Source organism: Heptranchias perlo, chromosome 42, assembly GCF_035084215.1.
Source record: "Heptranchias perlo isolate sHepPer1 chromosome 42, sHepPer1.hap1, whole genome shotgun sequence".
Lineage (NCBI taxonomy): Eukaryota > Metazoa > Chordata > Chondrichthyes > Hexanchiformes > Hexanchidae > Heptranchias > Heptranchias perlo.
In genome coordinates, this window is record NC_090366.1 from 3795307 (window position 1) to 3823142 (window position 27836).

At 52.2% G+C, this 27836-nt stretch overlaps 1 protein-coding gene across 1 annotated transcript; it reads left to right on the forward strand.

Moving 5' to 3' along the window:
* Nucleotides 1-6358: 6358 nt before the first annotated feature.
* On the forward strand, nt 6359-15188 carry LOC137306164 (zinc finger protein 551-like). The gene is made up of 2 exons (XM_067975225.1): nt 6359-6706; nt 13798-15188. Exon 2 carries the CDS (start codon nt 14072-14074, stop codon nt 15023-15025), a length of 954 nt encoding a protein of 317 aa, XP_067831326.1. The 5' UTR covers nt 6359-6706; nt 13798-14071; the 3' UTR covers nt 15026-15188.
* Nucleotides 15189-27836: the final 12648 nt, after the last annotated feature.

The window sequence follows — 27836 nt, forward strand, 5'->3', positions numbered from 1 at the left end:
AGCCGGAGGGGGGATAATGTTCCCTGTTTCACATTGGGGCCGAGGGCCACACTCGGTGTTTGTGAAGCCCGTGATCCCTGGGAGTTTATTAACCCTGCGATCCCCGGGCTTTATTAACCCTGCGATCCCCGGGGTTTATTAACCCTGCGATCCCCGGGGTTTATTAATCCTGCCATCCCCGGGGTTTATTAACCCTGCGATCTCCGGGAGTTTATTAACCCTGCGATACCCGGGGTTTATTAACCCTGCGATACCCGGGGTTTATTAACCCTGCGATCCCCGGGGTTTATTAACCCTGCGATACCCGGGGTTTATTAACCCTGCGATCCCCGGGAGTTTATTAACCCTGCGATACCCGGGGTTTATTAACCCTGCGATCCCCGGGGTTTATTAACCCTGCGATCCCCGGGGTTTATTAACCCTGCGATCCCCGGGGTTTATTAACCCAGCGATCCGCGGGGTTTATTAACCCTGCGATCCCCGGGCTTTATTAACCCTGCGATCCCCGGGGTTTATTAACCCTGCGATCCCCGGGGTTTATTAACCCTGCGATCCCCGGGGTTTATTAACCCTGCGATCCCCGGGGTTTATTAACCCTGCGATCCCCGGGGTTTATTAACCCTGCGATCCCCGGGGTTTATTAACCTGCTCAACTCACACTGCCCAACAATGAGTCTTTCCCGCGCCGGCGCACTGGGCTCCTCCTCTGATATCGATAGGAGACATTCCAGCGCGCGGTGCAGTCTGGGTATGGACAGCAGCCATTGGGGCTCCGATCGGAAACTCAGTTTCTCTGATGGGATTGACGTTGGGGGCGGGAAACAGCGCTTTTGGAGCAGAGGAGGGCGGAACGGAAATAAATAAAATAAACCTAAACTCGAGATCCGGGGGCACGCTGGATAATGGAGACCGCCATAAAACCGCCAGATACACTCACAGCACAGGCGCACACCTCCCCGACTTTAGGAAACATTGGAAACGTTTTTTACTAAAACTGTTATTAGTTTAATTTTATTAAATATTGTAACTAACGGGCTGGATAGATTTTTATTTCAATCTCAGCACAATCCAATCATTCGGAATTGTAAACAATTTTACAACACCAAGTTATAGTCCAACGATTTTATTTGAAATCTACAAGCTTTCGGAGGCTTCCTCCTTCCTCAGGTAAATCATTCGGAGTGAGTGAGGGGCGGGACTTGCGGCGCCGAGTGGGCGGGGCTGAGCCCGGATCTCCCTCATTGTCTGAAACTCTGCAACATTTTAAAACCTGATTTATCTCAAACTCCAGGGAAAAACTGGACCTTTCTGTTGTGCCTTTAAACAGATGTGGTGTGGAGCAAACATTTCAACATGTGTCAGTAATATGATTTAGAAGAAGGAACAGAGAGCTGTATATCCAAGTTTGCTGACGACACCAAGTTACGTTACAGAGTAAATAGTGTACACCGGAGCAAAACGGAAGATTGATCGCGAGATTAAATGAGTGGACAAAATTGTGGCCGGTGGAGTTGACTGTGGGGAAATTTGAGGTCATCCACTTTGGACCTAAGACAGATAGATCAGTGTATTTTCTAAATGGCGAGAAGCCAGGAACTTTGGAGGACCAGAGATATTTAGAGGGCCCAAGTACAGAAATCAATAAAAGCTAGTTTGGACAAGTACAAAAAATAATTTAAAAGGCTAATGGAATGCTGGCCTTTATCTCAAGGGAGCTGGAATACAGAGGATGGAAGTAATGTTACAGTTATATAAAGTTCTGGTTATACCCAAGGCAAAAAACGGTAGAGATAGAATCATAGAATCATAGAAAGTTACGGCACAGAAGGAGGCCACTCGGCCCATCGTGTCAGTGCCGGCTGAAAAAGAGCTATCCAGCTCAATCCCACTTTCCAGCACTTGGTCCGTAGCCCTGTCGGTTACGGCACTTCAAGTGCCCATCCAAGCACTTTTTAAATGAGTTGAGGGTTTTGGCCTCTACTACCCTTTCAGGCAGTGAGTTCCAGACCCCACCACCCTCTGGTGAAAAAAGTTCTCCTCAGGTCCCCTCTAATCCTTCTGCCAATTACTTTAAATTTGTGCCCCCTGGTCACTGACCCCTCTTTTAAGTGAAATAGGTCCTTCCTATCCACTCTATCTGGACCCCTCATAATTGTATACACCTCAATTAAATCTCCCCTCAGCCTCCTCTGTTCCAAAGAAAACAACCCCAGCCTATCCAATCTTTTCTCCAGTCTTGGCAACATCTTCGTAAATCTCCTCTCTACCCTCTCTAGTGCAATCACATCTTTCCTGTCACGTGGTGACCAGAACTGTACGTAGTACTCAAGCTGTGGCCTAACCAGTGTTTTATACAGTACTAGTATAACATCCCTGCTAATTTGCCTCGGCTAATAAAGGAAAGTATCCCGGTATGCCTTTTTAACCACCTTATCTACCTGTCCTGCTACCTTCAGGGATCTGTGGACATGCACTCTAAGGTCCCTCACTTCCTCTACACCTCTCAGTATCTTCCCATTTATTGTATACTCCCTTCCCTTGTTTGCCAGTCCCAAACAATCCTGCAGACAGGGGGAGATAGGAAGAACAACAAAGAAAGTAGTAGGAGCTGAAAAAGAGAATATGAGAAAAAACTTGAAGGGTATATTAAGGACAACACAAAAGGTTTTTACAAATATATTAGGAGAAAGAGGGCGGCTACGAGCATTGTGGGCCACATAATGACAGACTCAGGTGATATTGTAATTGGAAATCAGGAAGTGGCAGACTTACTAAATAGGTACTTTGTATCGGCATTTACAGTAGAGGATGTGGATAAAATACCAGAGGTACAAGGAACAGTAAAAACAAATCAAAGGGAGAAACTAACCTGATTCGATACAAGTTAAAGAAAAAATGTTATTAAAAATAGACAAATCTCCAGGACCCGATGGTTTCCACCCCAGGATATTAAAAGAAGTCGGTGAGGAAATTGATGATGTTAGTCATGATCTTCCAAAATTCTCTCTAATCAGGAATTGTCCCCTTGCATTGGAAAATTGCCAATGTTACTCCACTATTTAAGAAGAGAAAGTAGATAAACTATGAAATTATACTTCTATTAGTCTAATGTTGGTTGTGGGCAAGTTACTGTTATTAGGGACTGAGTGGCTGAGCATTTGGACAAATATGAGCGGATCAGAGAGAATGGATTTGTCAAGGGTAAGTCATGTTTAACGAAACTAGTGGAATTATTTGAGCAGCTAACGAACATAATAGATAAGGGAGTGTCTATGGGTGTTACTTATATGGACCTCCATATAATGATGGCATTTGACAAGGTTCCACATAAGAGACAGTTAACAAAAATGAGAGTGCATGGAGCGGGAGGCAACCTACTGGCTTGGATAGGGAATTGGTTAAGAGACAGAGAGTGGGGATAATGGGTCTGTACTCAAATTGGCAGGATGTGACTAGTGGTGTCCCCCAGGGATCTGTACTGTGGCAGCAGCTTTTCACTGTATTGATAAATGACTTGGATGAAGGAATAGAGAGCCCTATATCTAAGTTTGCTGACGACATGAAGTTAGGCTTGATTCCAGGATGGTGTGTTGCCTCCCTGGTGCCAGGGTCAAGGATATCACTGAGCGACTGCAGAATATTCTGAGGGGGGGGTGGTGAACAGCCAGAGGTCGTGGTACATATCGGTACCAATGATATAGGTAGAAAGAGGGATGAGGTCCTGCAGGCAGATTTTAGGGAGCTAAGAAAGAGATTAATAAGCAGGACCTCAAAGGTAGTACTGTCCGGATTACTCCTGGCACCATGCGTGAGTGAGTACAGAAATAGGAGGATAGTGCAGATGAATGCATGACTGAATGGATGGTGCAGGAAGGAGGCCTTTAGATTCCTGGAGCATTGGGACTGGTTCTGGGGGAGGTGAGACCTGTACAAGCCGGACAGGTTGCACCTCAATGAAAAAAATTCTGAGGGACAGTATCGTTATTTAGAAAGGCACAGATTAATCAAGGACAGGTAGCATGGATTTGTTAAGGGAAGGTCGTGTCTGACTAACTTGACTGAATTTTATGATGAGGGTCAGCGAGGGTGGCGCATTTGATGTAGTCTACATGAATTTTAGCAAGGCTTTTGACAAGGCTCTACATGGCAAACTGGTCAAAAAAGTACAAACCCGTGGGATCCAAGGGAAAGTGGCAAGTTGGATCCAAAATTGGCTCAGTGGGAGAAAACAAAGACAGGTGTTTTTGTGACTGGAAAGCTGTTTCTAGTTGGGTTCCGCAGGGCTCAGAACTAGGTCCTTTGATTTTTATGGTATATGTCAATAATTTATACTTAATTGTAAGGGACATGATTAAGAAATTTGCAGATGATACAAAAATTGGACATATGATTGATAGTGAGAAGTTCAGCTGTAGACTGCAGAAAGATATCAATGGACTGGTCAGGTGGGCAGAAAAGTGGCAAATGGAATTCAATCCAGAGAAGTGTGAGGTAATGCATTTGGGGAGGGCAAACAAGGCAAGGGAATACACAATAAAAGGGAGGATAGTGAGAAGTGTAGATGAACAGAGGGACCTTGGAGTGCATGTCCACAGATCCCTGAAGGTAGCAGGACAAGTAGATAAAGTGATTAAGAAGGCATTCGGGATACTTTCCTTTATTAGCCGAGGCATAGAATATAAGAGCAGGGAGGTTATGCTAGAACTGTATAAAACACTAGTTAGGCCACAGCTTGAGTATTGCGTACAGTTCTGGTCACCACATTACAGGGAAGGTGTGATTGCACTACAGAGGATACAGAGGAGATTTACGAATATGTTGCCAGGAGTGGAGAATTTTAGCTATAAGGAAAGATTGGACAGACATAGATTTAAAGTGATTGGTAGAAGGATTAGAGTGTAGTTGAGGAGAAAATTTTTCACCCAGAGGGAGGTGGGGGTCTGGAATTCACTGCCTGAAAGGGTGGTAGAGGCAGAAACCCTCAACTCATTTAAAAAGTACTTGGATATGCACTTGAAGTGCCGTAAACTACAAGGCTACAAACCAAGAACTGGAAAGTGGGATTAGGCTGGATGGCTATTTTTCGGCCTTCATAGATGGGCCGAATGGCCTCCTTCTGGGCCATAAATTTCTATGATTCTATGAGGTGGCACAATAACGTGTGCAGAGGGGAGCAAGCAGTTGCAAAGGGACATTCATAGATTAAGTGAGTGGGAAAAACTGTGGCACATACAGTTCATTGTGGCAAAGTGTGAGATCATCCACTTTGGACCTATTTTGGAGTATTTTCTAAATGGCGAGAACCTCTGAACTGTGGATGAGCAGAGAGATATAGGGGTCCAAGCACAGAAATCATTAAAAACTAGTGGACAGGTACAAGCAATAGTTAAAAAGGCGAATGGAATGTTGCACTTTATCTCAAGAGGGCTGGAATACAAAGAGGTGAAGTTATGTTCCAGCTGTACAGAGCTCTGGTTAGAGCCCATCTGGAGAACTGGGTTCAGTTCTGGGCCCCGCCCCTCAGGAAGGATATGTTGGCCTTGGAGGAGGTGCAGCGCAGATTCACCAGAATGATACTGCAAGGGTTCAATTATGAGGACAGGTTGCATAGGCTAGGCTGGTATTCCCTGGAGTATAAAAGATTAAGGAGTGATCTAATTGAGGTGTTAAAGATGATTAAAGGATTTGTTAGGGTACATAGAGAGAAAATATTTCCCCTAGTGGCGGAGTCCAGGACAAGGTAGTATAATGTTAAAATTAGAGCCAGGCCATTTAGGGGTGATGTCAGGAAGCACTTCTTCACACAAAGGGGAGTGGAAATCTGGAACTCCCCCTCCCCCGAAAAAGCTGCTGAGGCTGGGGGGACGGTCAATCGAAAATTTCGAAACAGATTGTTAGATTTTTGTTAGGCAAGGGATTAAGAGTATTACCAAGATGGGTAGATGGAGTTCGGAAACAGGTCAGCCATGATCTCATTGAATGGCCCAACAGGCTCGAAGGGCTGAATGGCCTTCTCCTGTTCCTATGCTGGTAATCACTGCACTAATTACAGACTGTTAATAGGAGCACCGCCGACAGTCCAAGATATACGGGACTGTCCATTTAACTATAAATACCCAGAGAAAGGGGAGCCACTGTTCCTTTAAATATCCATCCAATTCCCACAGGCAGTGGGAGGAGGAACAGCGCGCGGTCTCCTGATACCCTGAACCAGCTGTGTGGGGGCGGGGCCACTCTGTGTGGGGCGGGGCTTCCCCGTGTGGGGCGGGGCTTCCCCGTGTGGGGCGGGGCCTCTGGCAATGGCGGTTAAAATTACCCAGAATGCGCTTTGCGGTACCCTCCCCCGCTGCAGGAGTCCAGCGCGCAGGCGCGGCAGAGGCTCTGAGTTGTTGCCAGACGGGGACGGAGGTCGGACGAGGGCCCTGACAGGAGATTCATAAATCGGACGTAGGCCCCGCCATAGGCCTTTGAAACATGGAGTGCGGCCGCAGGACCCGGATAGGATCTTATGGCCCTGTTTCTGTTCAGACCGGCGGCAGCGGCGAGGCTTCTCCGCGGATATAGGCCCGAGCTACCGGGGAACCGGCCGCCATCTTGGTTCAGGAGGAGGGAGAATCACCGCGCATGCGCCGCCATCTTGGTGAAGGGGTGGAATCACCGCGCATGCGCCGCCATCTTGGTGCAGGAAGATTGACTCCAGGACCAGGTAAATGTGCCCCCTTCACCTGTGAGAGGGACACTGAGGGTCTATAGTGGGGAGTCTGGTAAATGGCCCCCTTCACCTGTGAGAGGGACACTGAGGGTCTATAGTGGGGAGTCTGGTAAATGGCCCCCCTTCACCTGTGAGAGGGACACTGAGGGTCTATAGTGGGGAGTCTGGTAAATGGCCCCCCTTCACCTGTGAGAGGGACACTGAGGGTCTATAGTGGGGAGTCTGGTAAATGGCCCCTCTTCACCTGTGAGAGGGACACTGAGGGTCTATAGTGGAGAGTGTGGTAAATGGCCCCTCTTCACCTGTGAGAGGGACACTGAGGGTCTATAGTGGAGAGTCTGGTAAATGGCCCCCTTCACCTGTGAGAGGGACACTGAGGGTCTATAGTGGGGAGTCTGGTAAATGGCCCCCTTCACCTGTGAGAGGGACACTGAGGGTCTATAGTGGGGAGTCTGGTAAATGGCCCCCTTCACCTGTGAGAGGGACACTGAGGGTCTATAGTGGGGAGTCTGGTAAATGGCCCCCTTCACCTGTGAGAGGGACACTGAGGGTCTATAGTGGGGAGTCTGGTAAATGGCCCCCCTTCACCTGTGAGAGGGACACTGAGGGTCTATAGTGGGGAGTCTGGTAAATGGCCCCCCTTCACCTGTGAGAGGGACACTGAGGGTCTATAGTGGGGAGTCTGGTAAATGGCCCCTCTTCACCTGTGAGAGGGACACTGAGGGTCTATAGTGGAGAGTGTGGTAAATGGCCCCTCTTCACCTGTGAGAGGGACACTGAGGGTCTATAGTGGAGAGTCTGGTAAATGGCCCCCTTCACCTGTGAGAGGGACACTGAGGGTCTATAGTGGGGAGTCTGGTAAATGGCCCCCTTCACCTGTGAGAGGGACACTGAGGGTCTATAGTGGGGAGTCTGGTAAATGGCCCCCTTCACCTGTGAGAGGGACACTGAGGGTCTATAGTGGGGAGTCTGGTAAATGGCCCCCTTCACCTGTGAGAGGGACACTGAGGGTCTATAGTGGGGAGTCTGGTAAATGGCCCCCTTCACCTGTGAGAGGGACACTGAGGGTCTATAGTGGGGAGTCTGGTAAATGGCCCCCCTTCACCTGTGAGAGGGACACTGAGGGTCTATAGTGGGGAGTCTGGTAAATGGCCCCCTTCACCTGTGAGAGGGACACTGAGGGTCTATAGTGGGGAGTCTGGTAAATGGCCCCCCTTCACCTGTGAGAGGGACACTGAGGGTCTATAGTGGGGAGTCTGGTAAATGGCCCCTCTTCACCTGTGAGAGGGACACTGAGGGTCTATAGTGGAGAGTGTGGTAAATGGCCCCTCTTCACCTGTGAGAGGGACACTGAGGGTCTATAGTGGAGAGTCTGGTAAATGGCCCCCTTCACCTGTGAGAGGGACACTGAGGGTCTATAGTGGGGAGTCTGGTAAATGGCCCCCTTCACCTGTGAGAGGGACACTGAGGGTCTATAGTGGGGAGTCTGGTAAATGGCCCCCCTTCACCTGTGAGAGGGACACTGAGGGTCAATAGTGGGGAGTCTGGTAAATGGCCCCCCTTCACCTGTGAGAGGGACACTGAGGGTCTATAGTGGGGAGTCTGGTAAATGGCCCCCTTCACCTGTGAGAGGGACACTGAGGGTCTATAGTGGAGAGTCTGGTAAATGTCCCCCCTTCACCTGTGAGAGGGACACTGAGGGTCAATAGTGGGGAGTCTGGTAAATGGCCCCCCTTCACCTGTGAGAGGGACACTAAGGGTCTATAGTGGGGAGTCTGGTAAATGGCCCCTCTTCACCTGTGAGAGGGACACTGAGGGTCCATAGTGGGGAGTCTGGTAAATGGCCCCCCTTCACCTGTGAGAGGGACACTGAGGGTCTATAGTGGGGAGTCTGGTAAATGGCCCCTCTTCACCTGTGAGAGGGACACTGAGGGTCTATAGTGGGGAGTCTGGTAAATGGCCCCCCTTCACCTGTGAGAGGGACACTGAGGGTCAATAGTGGGGAGTCTGGTAAATGGCCCCCCTTCACCTGTGAGAGGGACACTGAGGGTCTATAGTGGGGAGTCTGGTAAATGGCCCCCCTTCACCTGTGAGAGGGACACTGAGGGTCTATAGTGGGGAGTCTGGTAAATGGCCCCTCTTCACCTGTGAGAGGGACACTGAGGGTCTATAGTGGGGAGTCTGGTAAATGGCCCCCCTTCACCTGTGAGAGGGACACTGAGGGCCTATAGTGGGGAGTCTGGTAAATGGCCCCCCTTCACCTGTGAGAGGGACACTGAGGGTCAATAGTGGGGAGTCTGGTAAATGGCCCCTCTTCACCTGTGAGAGGGACACTGAGGGTCTATAGTGGGGAGTCTGGTAAATGGCCTCCCTTCACCTGTGAGAGGGACACTGAGGGTCTATAGTGGGGAGTCTGGTAAATGGCCCCTCTTCACCTGTGAGAGGGACACTGAGGGTCTATAGTGGGGAGTCTGGTAAATGGCCCCCCTTCACCTGTGAGAGGGACACTGAGGGTCTATAGTGGGGAGTCTGGTAAATGGCCCCCCTTCACCTGTGAGAGGGACACTGAGGGTCTATAGTGGGGAGTCTGGTAAATGGCCCCTCTTCACCTGTGAGAGGGACACTGAGGGTCCATACTGGGGAGTCTGGTAAATGGCCCCCCTTCACCTGTGAGAGGGACACTGAGGGTCTATAGTGGGGAGTCTGGTAAATGGCCCCCCTTCACCTGTGAGAGGGACACTGAGGGTCTATAGTGGGGAGTCTGGTAAATGGCCCCTCTTCACCTGTGAGAGGGACACTGAGGGTCTATAGTGGGGAGTCTGGTAAATGGCCCCCCTTCACCTGTGAGAGGGACACTGAGGGCCTATAGTGGGGAGTCTGGTAAATGGCCCCTCTTCACCTGTGAGAGGGACACTGAGGGTCTATAGTGGAGAGTCTGGTAAATGGCCCCTCTTCACCTGTGAGAGGGACACTGAGGGCCTATAGTGGGGAGTCTGGTAAATGGCCCCCTCTTCATCTGTGAGAGGGACACTGAGGGTCTATAGTGGAGAGTCTGGTAAATGGCCCCTCTTCACCTGTGAGAGGGACACTGAGGGTCTATAGTGGGGAGTCTGGTAAATGGCCCCTCTTCACCTGTGAGAGGGACACTGAGGGTCTATAGTGGGGAGTCTGGTAAATGGCCCCCCTTCACCTGTGAGAGGGACACTGAGGGTCTATAGTGGGGAGTCTGGTAAATGGCCCCCCTTCACCTGTGAGAGGGACACTGAGGGTCTATAGTGGGGAGTCTGGTAAATGGCCTCCCTTCACCTGTGAGAGGGACACTGAGGGTCTATAGTGGGGAGTCTGGTAAATGGCCCCCCTTCACCTGTGAGAGGGACACTGAGGGTCTATAGTGGGGAGTCTGGTAAATGGCCCCCCTTCACCTGTGAGAGGGACACTGAGGGTCTATAGTGGGGAGTCTGGTAAATGGCCCCTCTTCACCTGTGAGAGGGACACTGAGGGTCTATAGTGGGGAGTCTGGTAAATGGCCCCTCTTCACCTGTGAGAGGGACACTGAGGGCCTATAGTGGGGAGTCTGGTAAATGGCCCCTCTTCACCTGTGAGAGGGACACTGAGGGTCTATAGTGGAGAGTCTGGTAAATGGCCCCTCTTCACCTGTGAGAGGGACACTGAGGGCCTATAGTGGGGAGTCTGGTAAATGGCCCCCTCTTCACCTGTTAGAGGGACACTGAGCGTCTATAGTGGAGAGTCTGGTAAATGGCCCCTCTTCACCTGTGAGAGGGACACTGAGGGTCTATAGTGGGGAGTCTGGTAAATGGCCCCCCTTCACCTGTGAGAGGGACACTGAGGGTCTATAGTGGAGATTCTGGTAAATGGCCCCCTTCACCTGTGAGAGGGACACTGAGGGTCTATAGTGGAGAGTCTGGTGAATGGCCCCTCTTCACCTGTGAGAGGGACACTGAGGGTCTATAGTGGGGAGTCTGGTAAATGTCCCCTCTTCACCTGTGAGAGGGACACTGAGGGTCTATAGTGGAGAGTCTGGTAAATGGCCCCTCTTCACCTGTGAGAGGGACACTGAGGGTCTATAGTGGAGAGTCTGGTAAATGGCCCCCCTTCACCTGTGAGAGGGACACTGAGGGTCTATAGTGGGGAGTCTGGTAAATGGCCCCCTCTTCACCTGTGAGAGGGACACTGAGGGTCTATAGTGGAGAGTCTGGTAAATGGCCCCCCTTCACCTGTGAGAGGGACACTGAGGGTCTATAGTGGAGATTCTGGTAAATGGCCCCCTTCACCTGTGAGAGGGACACTGAGGGTCTATAGTGGAGAGTCTGGTAAATGGCCCCTCTTCACCTGTGAGAGGGACACTGAGGGTCTATAGTGGGGAGTCTGGTAAATGTCCCCTCTTCACCTGTGAGAGGGACACTGAGGGTCTATAGTGGAGAGTCTGGTAAATGGCCCCTCTTCACCTGTGAGAGGGACACTGAGGGTCTATAGTGGAGAGTCTGGTAAATGGCCCCCCTTCACCTGTGAGAGAGACACTGAGGGTCTATAGTGGGGAGTCTGGTAAATGGCCCCCTCTTCACCTGTGAGAGGGACACTGAGGGTCTATAGTGGGGAGTCTGGTAAATGGCCCCTCTTCACCTGTGAGAGGGACACTGAGGGCCTATAGTGGGGAGTCTGGTAAATGGCCCCCCTTCACCTGTGAGAGGGACACTGAGGGTCTATACTGGGGAGTCTGGTAAATGGCCCCCCTTCACCTGTGAGAGGGACACTATGGGTGAGCAGGATATTTGACTGTAGAAGCATCATACATTGATTGAGGAGAGGATCACACTCTGCTGTTACAGCCAACCCCCATGGTGGAGAATCTGCTCCTGCTTAGATAGAGAGCAATGGGCTGGGAATCAGTGACAGAACGTAGCGGGCTGGTGGTCAGGGAGAGAGCAGCGGGCCAGGGAGAGGGAGCAGCGGGCTGGGGGCCGGGGAGACGGAGCAGCAGGCTGGGGGTAGGGCAGAGGAAGAGAGAGAGAGCGAGATGAGGGCTGTGCAGTAGACGTGGTCTACATGGACTTCAGCAAAGCCTTTGACAAGGTACCACATGGTAGGTTGTTACATAAGGTGAAATCTCACGGGATCCAAGGTGAGGTAGCCAATTGGATACAAAATTGGCTTGACGGCAGAAGACAGAGGGTGGTTGTGGAGGGTTGTTTTTCAAACTGGAGGCCTGTGACCAGCGGTGTGCCTCAGGGATCGGTGCTGGGTCCGCTGTTATTTGTTATTTATATTAATGATTTGGATGAGAATTTAGGAGGCATGGTTAGTAAGTTTGCAGATGACACCAAGATTGGTGGCATTGTGGACAGTGAAGGAGGTTATCTAGGATTGCAACGGGATCTTGATAAATTGGGCCAGTGGGCCGATGAATGGCAGATGGAGTTTAATTTAGATAAATGTGAGGTGATGCATTTTGGTAGATCGAATCAGACCCGGACCTACTCCGTTAATGGTAGGGCGTTGGGGAGAGTTATAGAACAAAGAGATCTAGGAGTACAGGTTCATAGCTCCTTGAAAGTGGAGTCACAGGTGGATAGGGTGGTGAAGAAGGCATTCAGCATGCTTGGTTTCATTGGTCAGAACATTGAATACAGGAGTTGGGATGTCTTGTTGAAGTTGTACAAGACATTAGTAAGGCCACACTTGGAATACTGTGTACAGTTCTGGTCACCCTATTATAGAAAGGATATTATTAAACTAGAAAGAGTGCAGAAAAGATTTACTAGGATGTTACCGGGCGGGACTTGATGGTTTGACTTATAGGGAGAGGTTGGATGGACTGAGACTTTTTTCCCTGGAGAGTAGGAGGTTTAGGGGTGATCTTATAGAAGTCTATAAAATAATGAGGGGCATAGATAAGGTAGATAGTCAAAATCTTTTCTCAAAGGTCGGGGAGTCTATAACGAGGGGGCATAGATTTAAGGTGAGAGGGGAGAGATACAAAAGGGTCCAGAGGGGCAATTTTTTCACTCAAAGGGTGGTGAGTGTCTGGAACGAGCTGCCAGAAGCAGTAGTAGAGGCGGGTACAATTTTGTCTTTAAAAAAGCATTTGGAGAGTTACATGGGTACGATGGGTATAGAGGGATATGGGCCAAGTGCAGGCAATTGGGACGAGCTTAGTGGTATAAACTGGGCGACATGGACATGTTGGGCCGAAGGGCCTGTTTCCATGTTGTAAACTTCCATGATTCTATGGAGGCAGGAGCGGGCCAGGAGTCAGGGAGAGAGAGCAGCGGGCCGGTCGTCTCAGAGAGAGAACAGCGAGCCGGGAGTTGGGGAGCGAGTTAGAAGCCTGATGTTGGGATGGGGAGAGGTGCTGAGTGCAGTGTCCCAGGGGTCAGTGTCAGGAGAGTGATGATGGGACAGGGTGAGGTGCTGACTGCAGTGTCCCAGGGACCTCGAGGTGAAATGCCCAAACAAGTGCCTTAAAACGGAAATGGAGTCAGTCGTCAGACTGGCGGGTGGTGGGAGAGACAAATAGAAAGAGAGGGAGGGAGGGAGGACACAGACAGACAGAAGGAGGGAATTGGAGGGAGGGACAGACAGGGAATGACAGACCGGTAAGGAGGGAGAGGAGGCGGAGAAGGATGGAGGGGGTGGCCTGGAGAAGGGGAGAGGTTGAGTAGGACGGAGGGAGGGGCCGAGAAGGAGGGAGGAAGGGTGGGCTGGGCCGAGACGGAAGGAGGGAGTGAGGGGCCGAGAAGGGAGAAGGAGGGAGGGAGGGGCCGAGGGAGGGAGGGAGGGAGCGAGAAAGACACACCGTGGGACAGGTTACATCTATTAGAAATTTCCAGCTGTATCAGCCAGACTTGGGCAGGTAGACGGGTGTCCCTGAGACGTACAAGTTTCCATCAGATGGAGGGAATTGAGATTGAAGCCAGTTTGTCCAAATCCAGCTCCTAGTGCAGGCGGTGGATTGACCTGACCTGGAGAATAGACCTGATGTGGTGGAGACCCCTCTTCCCTCAGCCTAAAACACACAACATTTTTACACCTACCTTTTACTAATTTCATTCCATTCTCTGCTCAAGGATACCCGGCAGCCATTCGTGAATTCCATATCGTCTGCTTTTTAATGTGGAAGGAGAAATGTTTCTCTGTTCTGTCTGTGGGAGAAGATTTCAAACATCAGCGTGAGTGGGAAATCACCGAGACTCACACACCCGAGTGAGAGTGTTCCAGTGCACTGACTGTGGAAAGAGCTTTAACCAGTTACACCGCCTGAAAAAACATCGCACCATTCAGAGCGGGGAGAAACCGTCCACGTGTTCTGTGTGTGGACGAGGCTTCAACTGATCGTCGAACATGGAGAGACACAAGGACACCCAGACCACGGAGAAACCGTGGAAATGTGGGGACTGTGGGAAGAGTTTCAGTTCCCCGTCCCATCTTGAAATTCATCGACGCAGCCACACTGGGGAGAGGCCGTTCACCTGCTCCGTGTGTGGGAAGGGATTCACTCAGTCATCCAACCTGCTGACACACCAGCGAGTTCACACTGGAGAGAGGCCGTTCACCTGCTCCGGATGTGGGAAGGGATTCACTCATTCATCCGCCCTCCAAAGACACCAGCTGATTCACACCGGGGAGAGACCCTTTAAGTGCTCAGACTGTGGGGAAAGCTTTAAAAGCTCTGCAGTGTTGATGAGACACCAGCGAGTTCACACTGGGTCGAGGCCTTTCATCTGCTCTCTGTGTGGGAAGAGATTTGCTCGTTCGTCCAACCTGCTGATACACCAGCGAGTTCACACCGGAGAGAGGCTGTTCACCTGCTCCGTGTGTGGGAAGAGCTTCACTCGTTCATCCAGCCTCACTGAACATCAACTTGTTCACAGCGATAAAAGGCCTTTTAAATGTTCTGACTGTGAGAAGAGCTTTAAACGCAGAAATGACCTGCTGAAACACCAACGCACTCGCACTGGGGAGAGGCCGTTCACCTGCTCCGAGTGTGGGAAGGCATTCACTTGCTCATCCATCCTCATCGAACACCAGCGTGTTCACACTGGGGAGAAGCCGTTCACCTGCTCCGTGTGTGGCAAGGCATTCACTCAGTCATCCAGCCTCATTCACCACCAGTTTGTTCACACTGATAAGAGACCTTTTAAATGTTCTGACTGTGAGAAGAGCTTCAAAAGAACAAAGGACCTACTGACACACCAGCGTACTCACACTGGGGAGAGGCTGTTTAAATGTTCGGAGTGTGGGAAGAGATTCACCCGGTCCTCCACTCTGCTGACACACCAGCGAGTTCACCTGTGACTGCAGAGGTTGGATTCTGCTGTTATTGCTGCTGTTAATCCCATCCAAGACTGAACCAAGTTCATTCTGACAGTCGGGGTTTATTCCTGCTGATGTTAATAAACTCCAGCCCAGTTAGAGGGGTTAATATGTACAAGTGTCAAATAAATCATCTTGCTTTCAACCACAGTGTGTCTGGTCCTTGATATCTCCATGATAAGACAAGCTGATTGAGGGCTTATTGTGAAGTGAGTGGAATCCATTTAGGACTGAATCCCTACAACTTTTTAAAAGATGGATCTACAAGATGTCCAAGTCTGACAGGACAGAAAATTCGATCATATCAATAGCCAAAGCAAATTTCAACTCCCCTTTTGTGAAATGCAGCTCCCTGATTACACTCTAAGACGCCCGAACTCGAATTTTATGGTCATGCCCTCTTGTTCTGGAATCCCTGCCAGACAAAATAGTTTCTGTTTCTCCCCCTATCAAATCCCTTTATCATTTTAAACAGGTGCATCACATTACCTCTCAACCGTCTAAACTCAAGGGAATACAAACCCACCAAATGCAGCAAGTTCCACATTCTCACCACTCTCTGCGTAAATAACTTTCTCCAGAATTCCTTATTGGCTTTATTGGTGACTGTGCTAAATGGGACAGATTCAGAACAGATCTAGCAGCTCAAAACTGGGCATCCATGAGGCGCTGTGGGCCATCAGCAGCAGCAGAATTATATTCCAGCACAATCTGTAACCTCATGGCCCGGCATATTCCTCACTCAACCATTACCAACAAGCCAGGGCATCAACCCTGGTTCAATGAGGAGTGTAGAAGAGCATGCCAGGAGCAGCACCAGGCGTACCTAAAAATGAGGTGTCAACCTGGTGAAGCTACAACACAGGACTTCATGCATGCTAAACAGCGGAAGCAACATGCTACAGACAGAGCTAAGCGATTCCACAACCAACGGATCAGATCAAAGCTCTGCAGTCCTGTCACATCCAGTCGTGAATAGTGGTGGACAATTAAACAACTAATGGGAGGAAGAGGCTTTGTAAACATCCCCATCCTCAATGATGGCAGAGTCCAGCACGTGAGTGCAAAAGACAAGGCTGAAGCATTTGCAACCATCTTCAGCCGGAACTGTTGAGTGGATGATCCATCTCGGCCTCCTCCCAATATCCCCACCATCACAGAAGCCAGTCTGCAGCCAATTCGATTCACTCCAAGTGATACCAAGAAATGGCTGAGTGCACTGGATACAGCAAAGACTATGGGCCCCGACAACATCTCGGCTGTAGTGCTGAAGACTTGTGCTCCAGAACTAGCCACGCCTCTAGCCAAACTGTTCCAGTACAGCTACAACACTGGCATCTAACCGACAATGTGGAAAATTGCCCAGGTATGTCCTGTCCACAATAAGCAGGACAAATCCAATCCGGACAATTACCGCCCCATCAGTCTCCTTTCAATCATCAGCAAAGTGATGGAAGCTGTTGTCGACAGTGCTATCAAGCGGCACTTACTCACCAATAACCTGCTCACCGATGCTCAGTTTGGATTCTGTCAGGACCACTCGGCTCCAGACCTCGTTACAGCCTTGGTCCAAACATGGACAAAAGAGCTGAATTCCAGAGGTGAGGTGAGAGTGACTGCCCTTGGCATCAAGGCAGCAATTGACCGAGTGTGGCACCAAGGAGCCCCAGTAAAATTGAAGTCAATGGGAATCAGGGGGAAAATTCTCCAGTGGCTGGACTCATACCTGGCACAAAGAAAGATGCTAGTGGTCGTTGGAGGCCAATGATCTCAGCCCCTGACATTGCTGCAGGAGTTCCTCAGGGCAGTGTCCTGGGTCCAACCATCTTCAGCTGCTTCATCAATGACCTTCCCTCCATCATAAGGTCAGAAATGGGGATGTTCGCTGACAATTTTTTTTTTATTTTTTTTTTTATTCGTTCACGGGATGTGGGCGTCGCTGGCAAGGCCGGCATTTATTGCCCATCCCTAATTGCCCTCGAGAAGGTGGTGGTCAGCCGCCTTCTTGAACCGCTGCAGTCCGTGTGGTGACGGTTCTCCCACAGTGCTGTTAGGAAGGGAGTTCCAGGATTTTGACCCAGCGACAATGAAGGAACGGCGATATATTTCCAAGTCGGGATGGTGTGTGACTTGGAGGGGAACGTGCATGTGGTGTTGTTCCCATGCGCCTGCTGCCCTTGTCCTTCTAGGTGGTAGAGGTCGCGGGTTTGGGAGGTGCTGTCGAAGAAGCCTTGGCGAGTTGCTGCAGTGCATCCTGTGGATGGTGCACACTGCAGCCACGGTGCGCCGGTGGTGAAGGGAGTGAATGTTTAGGGTGGTGGATGGGGTGGCAATCAAGCGGGTTCAGTTCCATTCACAACCCCTCAAATAATGAAGCAGTCCGTGCCCGCATGCAGCAAGACCTGGACAACATCTAGGCTTGGGCTGATAAGTGGCAAGTAACATTCGCGGCAGACAAGTGCCAAGCAATGACCATCTCCAACAAGAGTGAGTCCAACCACCTCCCCTTGACATTCAACGGCATTACCATCGCTGAATCCCCCACCATCAACATTCTTTGGGTCACCATTGACCTGAAACTTAACTGGACCAGCCACATAAATACTGTGGCTACAAGAGCAGGTCAGAGGCTGGGTGTTCTGTGGCGAGTGACTCAAACTCCTGACTCCCCAAAGCCTTTCCACCATCTACAAGGCACAAGTCAGGAGTGTGATGGAATACTCTCCACTTGCCTGGATGAGTGCAGCTCCAGCAACACTCAAGAAGCTCGACACCATCCAGGACAAAGCAACCCACTTGATTGGCACCCCATCCACCACCCTAAACACTCACTCCCTTCACCACCGGCGCACAGTGGCTGCAGTGTGTACCATCCACAGGATGCACTGCAGCAACTCGCCAAGGCTTCTTCGACAGCACCTCCCAAACCAACCACCTCTACCACCTAGAAGGACAAGGGCAGCAGGCACATGGGAACAACACCACCTGCACGTTCCCCTCCAAGTCACACACCATCCCGACTTGGAAGTATATCGCCGTTCCTTCATCGTCGCTGGGTCAAAATCCTGGAACTCCCTTCCTAATAGCACTGTGGGAGAACCTTCACCACACGGACTGCAGCCGTTGAAGAAGGTGGCTTATCACCACCTTTTCAAGGGCAATTCGTGATGGGCAATAAATGCCGGCCTCGCCAGCGATGCCCACATCCCATGAACGAATAAAAAAAAATTCTGACCCCCTACTTTTAGTCACCCTCACAAGTGGAAACATCTAGCCCAGCAAACCCTTTCAAAGTCTTAAAGACCTCTATCAGTTCACCCATCAGCCTTCTCTTTGCTCGAGAAAACATTTGCAGCCTTTTCAATCTTTCTTGATAGATATATTCTCTCAATTCTGGTATCATCCTTCTCTCGTGCCTCTATATCCTTTTTGCAATATGGAGACCAGAATTGTGCACTGTATACAGAATGTGGTCTCACCAAGGTTCTCTACAAGTTGAACACAACTTCTCTACTTTTCAATTCTATCCCTCTACAAATGAACCCCAGTACTTGTTTTCCTTTTTATGGCCTTATTAACCTGCGTCACTACTTTTCATGAATTGTCTATTTGTACCCCGAGGTCCCCCTGCTCCTCGAACCCATTCAGACACTTATTTTCCAAGAAAGGCCTCCTTATTCTTCCTACTAAAATGCACCATCTCACTTAACTATATTAAAATTAATTTGCCAGTTACACACCCGTTCTGTAAGTTTATTAATGTCTTCCTGTATTTTGTCACAGTCCTCCTCAGTATTAGCTAGACCCCCTCTCCCCCCCCCAACAATTTTGCGTTGTACGCAACTTTTGAAATTGTACTTCCGATTGCTGAGTCCAAATCGTTTATGTAAATGGTGAGCAACAGTGGTCCCAGCACCGATCCCTGTGGAACACCACTTCCCATCTTTTGCCGGTATGACTAACTACCCATAACCCCTACTCTCTGTTTTCTGTTTTGTAGCCAGCTTGTTATCCATTCTGCTACTTGTCCTCTGACTCCACATGCTCTGACCTTAGTCATGAGTCTATGACCTTATTGAAGGCCTTTTGAAAATTCAATTTTATTACATTTACTGCATGACCCTTCTCTATTCTTTCTATTACTTATTTCAAAGAATTCAATAAGGTTGGTCAGGCATAACTTTCCCATTTGAAATCTGTGCTGACTAGCCTTTATTGTATTTTCAGTCTCTCGATGTCTTTCTATTACATTATTGAGTAAAGAATCCGTTATCTTTCCTACCACTGACGTTAAGCTAATTAGTCTACCGTCCCCTGGACTTGTTCTATCTCCCTTTTTTAAATATAGGAATCACATTAGCTGTCCACCAGTCTTCTAGCATTGTTCCCTTTTCTAATGAGTTTTGTATATGTAATAGTACCTCTGCTATCTCTTCCCTTACTTCTTTTGATATGCGTGGATACAGTCCATTCGGACCAGGGACTTTATCCTCTCCAAGTTTGATTAGTTTATCAATTATCTTCCTCCTTTCTTAAATATCTTAGTAATTTTTTGATCGTTTCTTCCAATATCATGTCCACTTGGTTCACTGGTTAATACGGACGCAAAGTAACCGTTCAATATTTCTGCCATTTCGCTGTCATTATGAGTTTATCTTAATGGCCCTTTCCCTGTCCTGATTTTCCTTTTGTTATTCATGTGTCTGTAGAATACTTTTATATTCCTTGATAATTTAATTTCGTAGCTACTCTTTGCTTTTCTATTTTTTTGTTACTTGTTTCCTAACCTCTATGTATTCCCTTTTGTCATCCTCCTTTATTGTCTGTGTACTTAGAGTATGCCTTTCTCTTTAGTTTCAATTTTACCCTTATCTCTTTATTCATCCATGGTGTTTCATTGTTGGCTAGTTTGTTCTTGCTTTTTGGAGGAATATATTTCTGCTGAACTCTATTAATCACCTTTTTAAATATTTCCCACTGCTGTTCTATCTCTTTGTATGTAAGGAATCTCACCTGACGAAGGGGATAATCTCCGAAAGCTTGTGATTTTAAAATAAAATTGTTGGACTATAACCTGGTGTTGTAAGATTCCTTACATTTGTCCACCCCAGTCCGTCACCGGCATCTCCACATCATATCTCTTTATAGGTCAATTCTTCCCCCCTGTTTACCTGCCAATCTCAACCCCTCAAAATTAGATTTTTTTTTCCAATCTATTACTTTGGTCTTTGTTTTACTTATATCTTTCTCAATCTTTATCTTAAACCTTATTATGTTGTGATCACTGTTGCCTAGATGTTCCCCAACGCTTAATTCTCTTATCTGCTCTAGTCCATTGCTTATTGCTAGATCCAGCAGCGATTCCTATCTCGTTGGGATTTATGCATACTGGGTAAGAAAGGAGTCCTGCACACACTGTAAAAACTCCATTCCCCTTTCCCCTTTTTCTTGCCAGTTTATTTCAGGGGCAGTTAAAATCTCCCATGATTATTATTCAATGTATTTCACTCATTTCATAGATTTGTTTATATATTTCTTCCTCCACTTCCCTTCCAACATTAGCTGGCCTGTAGAATTCTCCTATTAGCGTGATCAATCCCTTCTTATCCTTTATCTCAATCCATATGGACTCTATTTCTAACTTAATGGTAGTTATGTCCCTTTTTTCTCCCGCCATTATGTTATCTCTACTTAGTACAGTTAACCCACCACATCCTTCTTACTTCTCTATCCTTTCCCAACATGTTATATCCTGCAATATTTGACTGGCAGTCCTGTTCTTTATGTAGTCATGTTTCAGTTATCCCTGCTACACCAGGCTCCTCGCCACAAATTATCGCCTCCAGTTCCCCCGTTTTGAATCGGATGCTGTGCACATTGCTGTACAGGCAATTTAGATTGTCTTTAATAATTGCCCCCCTCACTTTATTATTAACAGTCGTCTTCTACTCATGTTCTATAACTCTGTTTGTTCCCTGACCATTTATGCTACCCTTAGTCCATATCGTGGTCTGACATCTATGCTCATCTCCTATTTCTTTTATCTTGTGTTATTTTCACCAGATTCCTCCCCCCTTCCCACCCCCGACACGTTTGGTTTCTATTACCGAGTGTTCCGTGGACTCTCGCGTTTAGGTTTATTTTATTTATTACCGCTCCGCCCTCCACTGCTCCAAAAGCTCTTTTCCTCGCTCTCAATCCAATCAGAGAAACTGGATTGAGAGTGATCGGAGCTGCAATGGTGGCTGTCTCTCCCCAGAATGCAGGGCGCACCGTATTGTCCCCTATCGATAGCAGAGGCACGGGACAGGCTGATTGTTCAGCGGTAGAAGCGGCAGGAATGGACTGGTCGCAGCAGGTCAGACAGAGTGGGTTAATAAACCCGAAGGGGACACAGGGTTAATCAACCCCGGGGCGACACAAGGTTAATCAACCCCGGGGGAACACAGGGTTAATAAACCCCGGGGAGATACAGGGTTAATAAACCCCGGGGAGATACAGGGTTAATAAACCCCGGGGAGATACAGGGTTAATAAACCCCGGGGGAACACAGGGTTAATAAACCCCGGGGCGACACAAGGTTAATAAACCCCGGGGAGATACAGGGTTAATAAACCCTGGGGGAACACAGGGTTAATAAACCCCAGGAAGACACAGGGTTAATAAACCCGGAGGAGACATAGTGTTAATAAACCCCGAGGCAACACAGGGTTAATAAACCCCGGGGGAACACAGGGTTAATAAACAGGGGGGACACAGGGTTAATAAACCCCGGGGGGACACAGGGTTAATAAACAGGGGGGACACAGGGTTAATAAACAGGGGGGACACAGGGTTAATAAACCTCAGGGGGGACACAGGGTTAATAAACCCCGGGGGGACACAGGGTTAATAAACAGGGGGGACACAGGGTTAATAAACCTCAGGGGGGACACAGGGTTAATAAACCTCAGGGAGACACAGGGTTAATAAACCCCTGGGGGGGGGGGAAGGGTTAATAAACCACGGGGGGAAAGGGTTAATAAACCGGGGGGTCACGGGTAATAAATGCCAGGGGGTGAGAATAAAATAAATGAATCAATTATTTTCTCTCCTGCGCACTGGGTCCCCGTGACCAGGAACAGAGAGTGGGCGGGGCTTCAGGGTCCCTGTGACCAGGAACAGAGAGTGGGCGGGGCTTCAGGGTCCCTGTGACCAGGAACAGAGAGTGGGCGGGGCTTCAGGGTCCCAGTGACCGGGAACAGAGAGTGGGCGGGGCTTCAGGGTCCCAGTGACCGGGAACAGAGAGTGGGCGGGGCTTCAGGGTCCCTGTGACCAGGAACAGAGAGTGGGCGGGGCTTCAGGGTCCCTGTGACCAGGAACAGACAGTGGGCGGGGCTTCAGGGTCCCTGTGACCAGGAACAGACAGTGGGCGGGGCTTCAGGGTCCCAGTGACCAGGAACAAAGAGTGGGCGGGGCTTCAGGGTCCCTGTGACCAGGAACAGAGAGTGGGCGGGGCTTCAGGGTCCCTGTGACCAGGAACAGAGAGTGGGCGGGGCTTCAGGGTCCCAGTGACCGGGAACAGAGAGTGGGCGGGGCTTCAGGGTCCCTGTGACCAGGAACAGAGAGTGGGCGGGGCTTCAGGGTCCCTGTGACCGGGAACAGACAGTGGGCGGGGCTTCAGGGTCCCTGTGACCAGGAACAGACAGTGGGCGGGGCTTCAGGGTCCCAGTGACCAGGAACAAAGAGTGGGCGGGGCTTCAGGGTCCCTGTGACCAGGAACAGAGAGTGGGCGGGGCTTCAGGGTCCCTGTGACCAGGAACAGAGAGTGGGCGGGGCTTCAGGGTCCCTGTGACCAGGAACAGAGAGTGGGCGGGGCTTCAGGGTCCCTGTGACCAGGAACAGAGAGTGGGCGGGGCTTCAGGGTCCCCGTGACCGGGAACAGAGAGTGGGCGGGGCTTCAGGGTCCCTGTGACCAGGAACAGACAGTGGGCGGGGCTTCAGGGTCCCAGTGACCAGGAACAAAGAGTGGGCGGGGCTTCAGGGTCCCCGTGACCAGGAACAAAGAGTGGGCGGGGCTTCAGGGTCCCTGTGACCAGGAACAGAGAGTGGGCGGGGCTTCAGGGTCCCAGTGACCAGGAACAAAGAGTGGGCGGGGCTTCAGGGTCCCAGTGACCAGGAACAGAGAGTGGGCGGGGCTTCAGGGTCCCTGTGACCAGGAACAGAGAGTGGGCGGGGCTTCAGGGTCCCTGTGACCAGGAACAGAGAGTGGGCGGGGCTTCAGGGTCCCTGTGACCAGGAACAGAGAGTGGGCGGGGCTTCAGGGTCCCTGTGACCAGGAACAGAGAGTGGGCGGGGCTTCAGGGTCCCCGTGACCAGGAACAGAGAGTGGGCGGGGCTTCAGGGTCCCCGTGACCAGGAACAGAGAGTGGGCGGGGCTTCAGGGTCCCCGTGACCAGGAAAAGAGAGTGGGCGGGGCTTCAGGGTCCCTGTAACCAGGAACAGAGAGTGGGCGGGGCTTCAGGGTCCCCGTGACCAGGAACAGAGAGTGGGCGGGGCTTCAGGGTCCCTGTGACCAGGAACAGAGAGTGGGCGGGGCTTCAGGGTCCCAGTGACCAGGAACAGAGAGTGGGCGGGGCTTCAGGGTCCCCGTGACCGGGAACAGAGAGTGGGCGGGGCTTCAGGGTCCCTGTGACCAGGAACAAAGAGTGGGCGGGGCTTCAGGGTCCCAGTGACCAGGAACAAAGAGTGGGCGGGGTTTCAGGGTCCCCGTGACCAGGAACAAAGAGTGGGCGGGGCTTCAGGGTCCCAGTGACCAGGAACAGAGAGTGGGCGGGGCTTCAGGGTCCCTGTGACCAGGAACAGAGAGTGGGCGGGGCTTCAGGGTCCCAGTGACCGGGAACAGAGAGTGGGCGGGGCTTCAGGGTCCCTGTGACCAGGAACAGAGAGTGGGCGGGGCTTCAGGGTCCCAGTGACCGGGAACAGAGAGTGGGCGGGGCTTCAGGGTCCCAGTGACCGGGAACAGAGAGTGGGCGGGGCTTCAGGGTCCCTGTGACCAGGAACAGAGAGTGGGCGGGGCTTCAGGGTCCCCGTGACCAGGAACAGAGAGTGGGCGGGGCTTCAGGGTCCCCGTGACCAGGAACAGAGAGTGGGCGGGGCTTCAGGGTCCCCGTGACCAGGAAAAGAGAGTGGGCGGGGCTTCAGGGTCCCTGTAACCAGGAACAGAGAGTGGGCGGGGCTTCAGGGTCCCCGTGACCAGGAACAGAGAGTGGGCGGGGCTTCAGGGTCCCTGTGACCAGGAACAGAGAGTGGGCGGGGCTTCAGGGTCCCAGTGACCAGGAACAGAGAGTGGGCGGGGCTTCAGGGTCCCCGTGACCGGGAACAGAGAGTGGGCGGGGCTTCAGGGTCCCTGTGACCAGGAACAAAGAGTGGGCGGGGTTTCAGGGTCCCCGTGACCAGGAACAAAGAGTGGGCGGGGCTTCAGGGTCCCAGTGACCAGGAACAGAGAGTGGGCGGGGCTTCAGGGTCCCTGTGACCAGGAACAGAGAGTGGGCGGGGCTTCAGGGTCCCAGTGACCGGAAACAGAGAGTGGGCGGGGCTTCAGGGTCCCTGTGACCAGGAACAGAGAGTGGGCGGGGCTTCAGGGTCCCAGTGACCGGGAACAGAGAGTGGGCGGGGCTTCAGGGTCCCAGTGACCGGGAACAGAGAGTGGGCGGGGCTTCAGGGTCCCTGTGACCAGGAACAGAGAGTGGGCGGGGCTTCAGGGTCCCTGTGACCAGGAACAGACAGTGGGCGGGGCTTCAGGGTCCCTGTGACCAGGAACAGACAGTGGGCGGGGCTTCAGGGTCCCAGTGACCAGGAACAAAGAGTGGGCGGGGCTTCAGGGTCCCTGTGACCAGGAACAGAGAGTGGGCGGGGCTTCAGGGTCCCCGTGACCAGGAAAAGAGAGTGGGCGGGGCTTCAGGGTCCCTGTAACCAGGAACAGAGAGTGGGCGGGGCTTCAGGGTCCCCGTGACCAGGAACAGAGAGTGGGCGGGGCTTCAGGGTCCCTGTGACCAGGAACAGAGAGTGGGCGGGGCTTCAGGGTCCCAGTGACCAGGAACAGAGAGTGGGCGGGGCTTCAGGGTCCCCGTGACCGGGAACAGAGAGTGGGCGGGGCTTCAGGGTCCCTGTGACCAGGAACAAAGAGTGGGCGGGGCTTCAGGGTCCCAGTGACCAGGAACAAAGAGTGGGCGGGGTTTCAGGGTCCCCGTGACCAGGAACAAAGAGTGGGCGGGGCTTCAGGGTCCCAGTGACCAGGAACAGAGAGTGGGCGGGGCTTCAGGGTCCCTGTGACCAGGAACAGAGAGTGGGCGGGGCTTCAGGGTCCCTGTGACCAGGAACAGAGAGTGCGCGGGGCTTCAGTGTCCCTGTGACCAGGAACAGAGAGTGGGCGGGGCTTCAGGGTCCCTGTGACCAGGAACAGAGAGTGGGCGGGGCTTCAGGGTCCCCGTGACCAGGAACAGAGAGTGGGCGGGGCTTCAGGGTCCCCGTGACCAGGAACAGAGAGTGGGCGGGGCTTCAGGGTCCCAGTGACCAGGAACAGAGAGTGGGCGGGGCTTCAGGGTCCCCGTGACCAGGAACAGAGAGTGGGCGGGGCTTCAGGGTCCCTGTGACCAGGAACAGAGAGTGGGCGGGGCTTCAGGCTCCCTGTGACCAGGAACAGAGAGTGGGCGGGGCTTCAGGGTCCCCGTGACCAGGAACAGAGAGTGGGCGTGGCTTCAGGGTCCCTGTGACCAGGAACAGAGAGTGGGCGGGGCTTCAGGGTCCCAGTGACCAGGAACAAAGAGTGGGCGGGGCTTCAGGGTCCCTGTGACCAGGAACTGAGAGTGGGCGGGGCTTCAGGGTCCCAGTGACCAGGAACAAAGAGTGGGCGGGGCTTCAGTGTCCCCGTGACCAGGAACAAAGAGTGGGCGGGGCTTCAGGGTCCCAGTGACCAGGAACAGAGAGTGGGCGGGGCTTCAGGGTCCCTGTGACCAGGAGCAGAGAGTGGGCGGGGCTTCAGGGTCCCTGTGACCAGGAACAGAGAGTGGGCGGGGCTTCAGGGTCCCAGTGACCAGGAACAAAGAGTGGGCGGGGCTTCAGGGTCCCCGTGACCAGGAACAAAGAGTGGGCGGGGCTTCAGGGTCCCTGTGACCAGGAACAGAGAGTGGGCGGGGCTTCAGGGTCCCAGTGACCAGGAACAAAGAGTGGGCGGGGCTTCAGGGTCCCCGTGACCAGGAACAAAGAGTGGGCGGGGCTTCAGGGTCCCCGTGACCAGGAACAAAGTGTGGGCGGGGCTTCAGGGTCCCCGTGACCAGGAACAAAGAGTGGGCGTGGCTTCAGGGTCCCCGTGACCAGGAACAAAGAGTGGGCGGGGCTTCAGGGACCCAGTGACCAGGAACAAAGAGTGGGCGGGGCTTCAGGGTCCCAGTGACCAGGAACAAAGAGTGGGCGGGGCTTCAGGGTCCCAGTGACCAGAAACAAAGAGTGGGCGGGGCTTCAGGGTCCCAGTGACCAGGAACAAAGAGTGGGCGGGGCTTCAGGGTCCCAGTGACCAGAAACAAAGAGTGGGCGGGGCTTCAGGGTCCCAGTGACCAGGAACAAAGAGTGGGCGGGGCTTCAGGGTCCCAGTGACCAGGAACAGAGAGTGGGCGGGGCTTCAGGGTCCCTGTGACCAGGAACAGAGAGTGGGCGGGGCTTCAGGGTCCCTGTGACCAGGAACAGAGAGTGGGCGGGGCTTCAGGGTCCCAGTGACCGGGAACAGAGAGTGGGCGGGGCTTCAGGGTCCCAGTGACCGGGAACAGAGAGTGGGCGGGGCTTCAGGGTCCCTGTGACCAGGAACAGAGAGTGGGCGGGGCTTCAGGGTCCCTGTGACCAGGAACAGACAGTGGGCGGGGCTTCAGGGTCCCTGTGACCAGGAACAGACAGTGGGCGGGGCTTCAGGGTCCCAGTGACCAGGAACAAAGAGTGGGCGGGGCTTCAGGGTCCCTGTGACCAGGAACAGAGAGTGGGCGGGGCTTCAGGGTCCCTGTGACCAGGAACAGAGAGTGGGCGGGGCTTCAGGGTCCCAGTGACCGGGAACAGAGAGTGGGCGGGGCTTCAGGGTCCCTGTGACCAGGAACAGAGAGTGGGCGGGGCTTCAGGGTCCCTGTGACCGGGAACAGTCAGTGGGCGGGGCTTCAGGGTCCCTGTGACCAGGAACAGACAGTGGGCGGGGCTTCAGGGTCCCAGTGACCAGGAACAAAGAGTGGGCGGGGCTTCAGGGTCCCTGTGACCAGGAACAGAGAGTGGGCGGGGCTTCAGGGTCCCTGTGACCAGGAACAGAGAGTGGGCGGGGCTTCAGGGTCCCTGTGACCAGGAACAGAGAGTGGGCGGGGCTTCAGGGTCCCTGTGACCAGGAACAGAGAGTGGGCGGGGCTTCAGGGTCCCCGTGACCGGGAACAGAGAGTGGGCGGGGCTTCAGGGTCCCTGTGACCAGGAACAGACAGTGGGCGGGGCTTCAGGGTCCCAGTGACCAGGAACAAAGAGTGGGCGGGGCTTCAGGGTCCCCGTGACCAGGAACAAAGAGTGGGCGGGGCTTCAGGGTCCCTGTGACCAGGAACAGAGAGTGGGCGGGGCTTCAGGGTCCCAGTGACCAGGAACAAAGAGTGGGCGGGGCTTCAGGGTCCCAGTGACCAGGAACAGAGAGTGGGCGGGGCTTCAGGGTCCCTGTGACCAGGAACAGAGAGTGGGCGGGGCTTCAGGGTCCCTGTGACCAGGAACAGAGAGTGGGCGGGGCTTCAGGGTCCCTGTG

Coding starts and splice junctions, on each gene's coding strand:
- LOC137306164 (XM_067975225.1), top strand. CDS start 14,072: ATGGAGAGACACAAGGACACCCAGACCACGGAGAAACCGTGGAAATGT.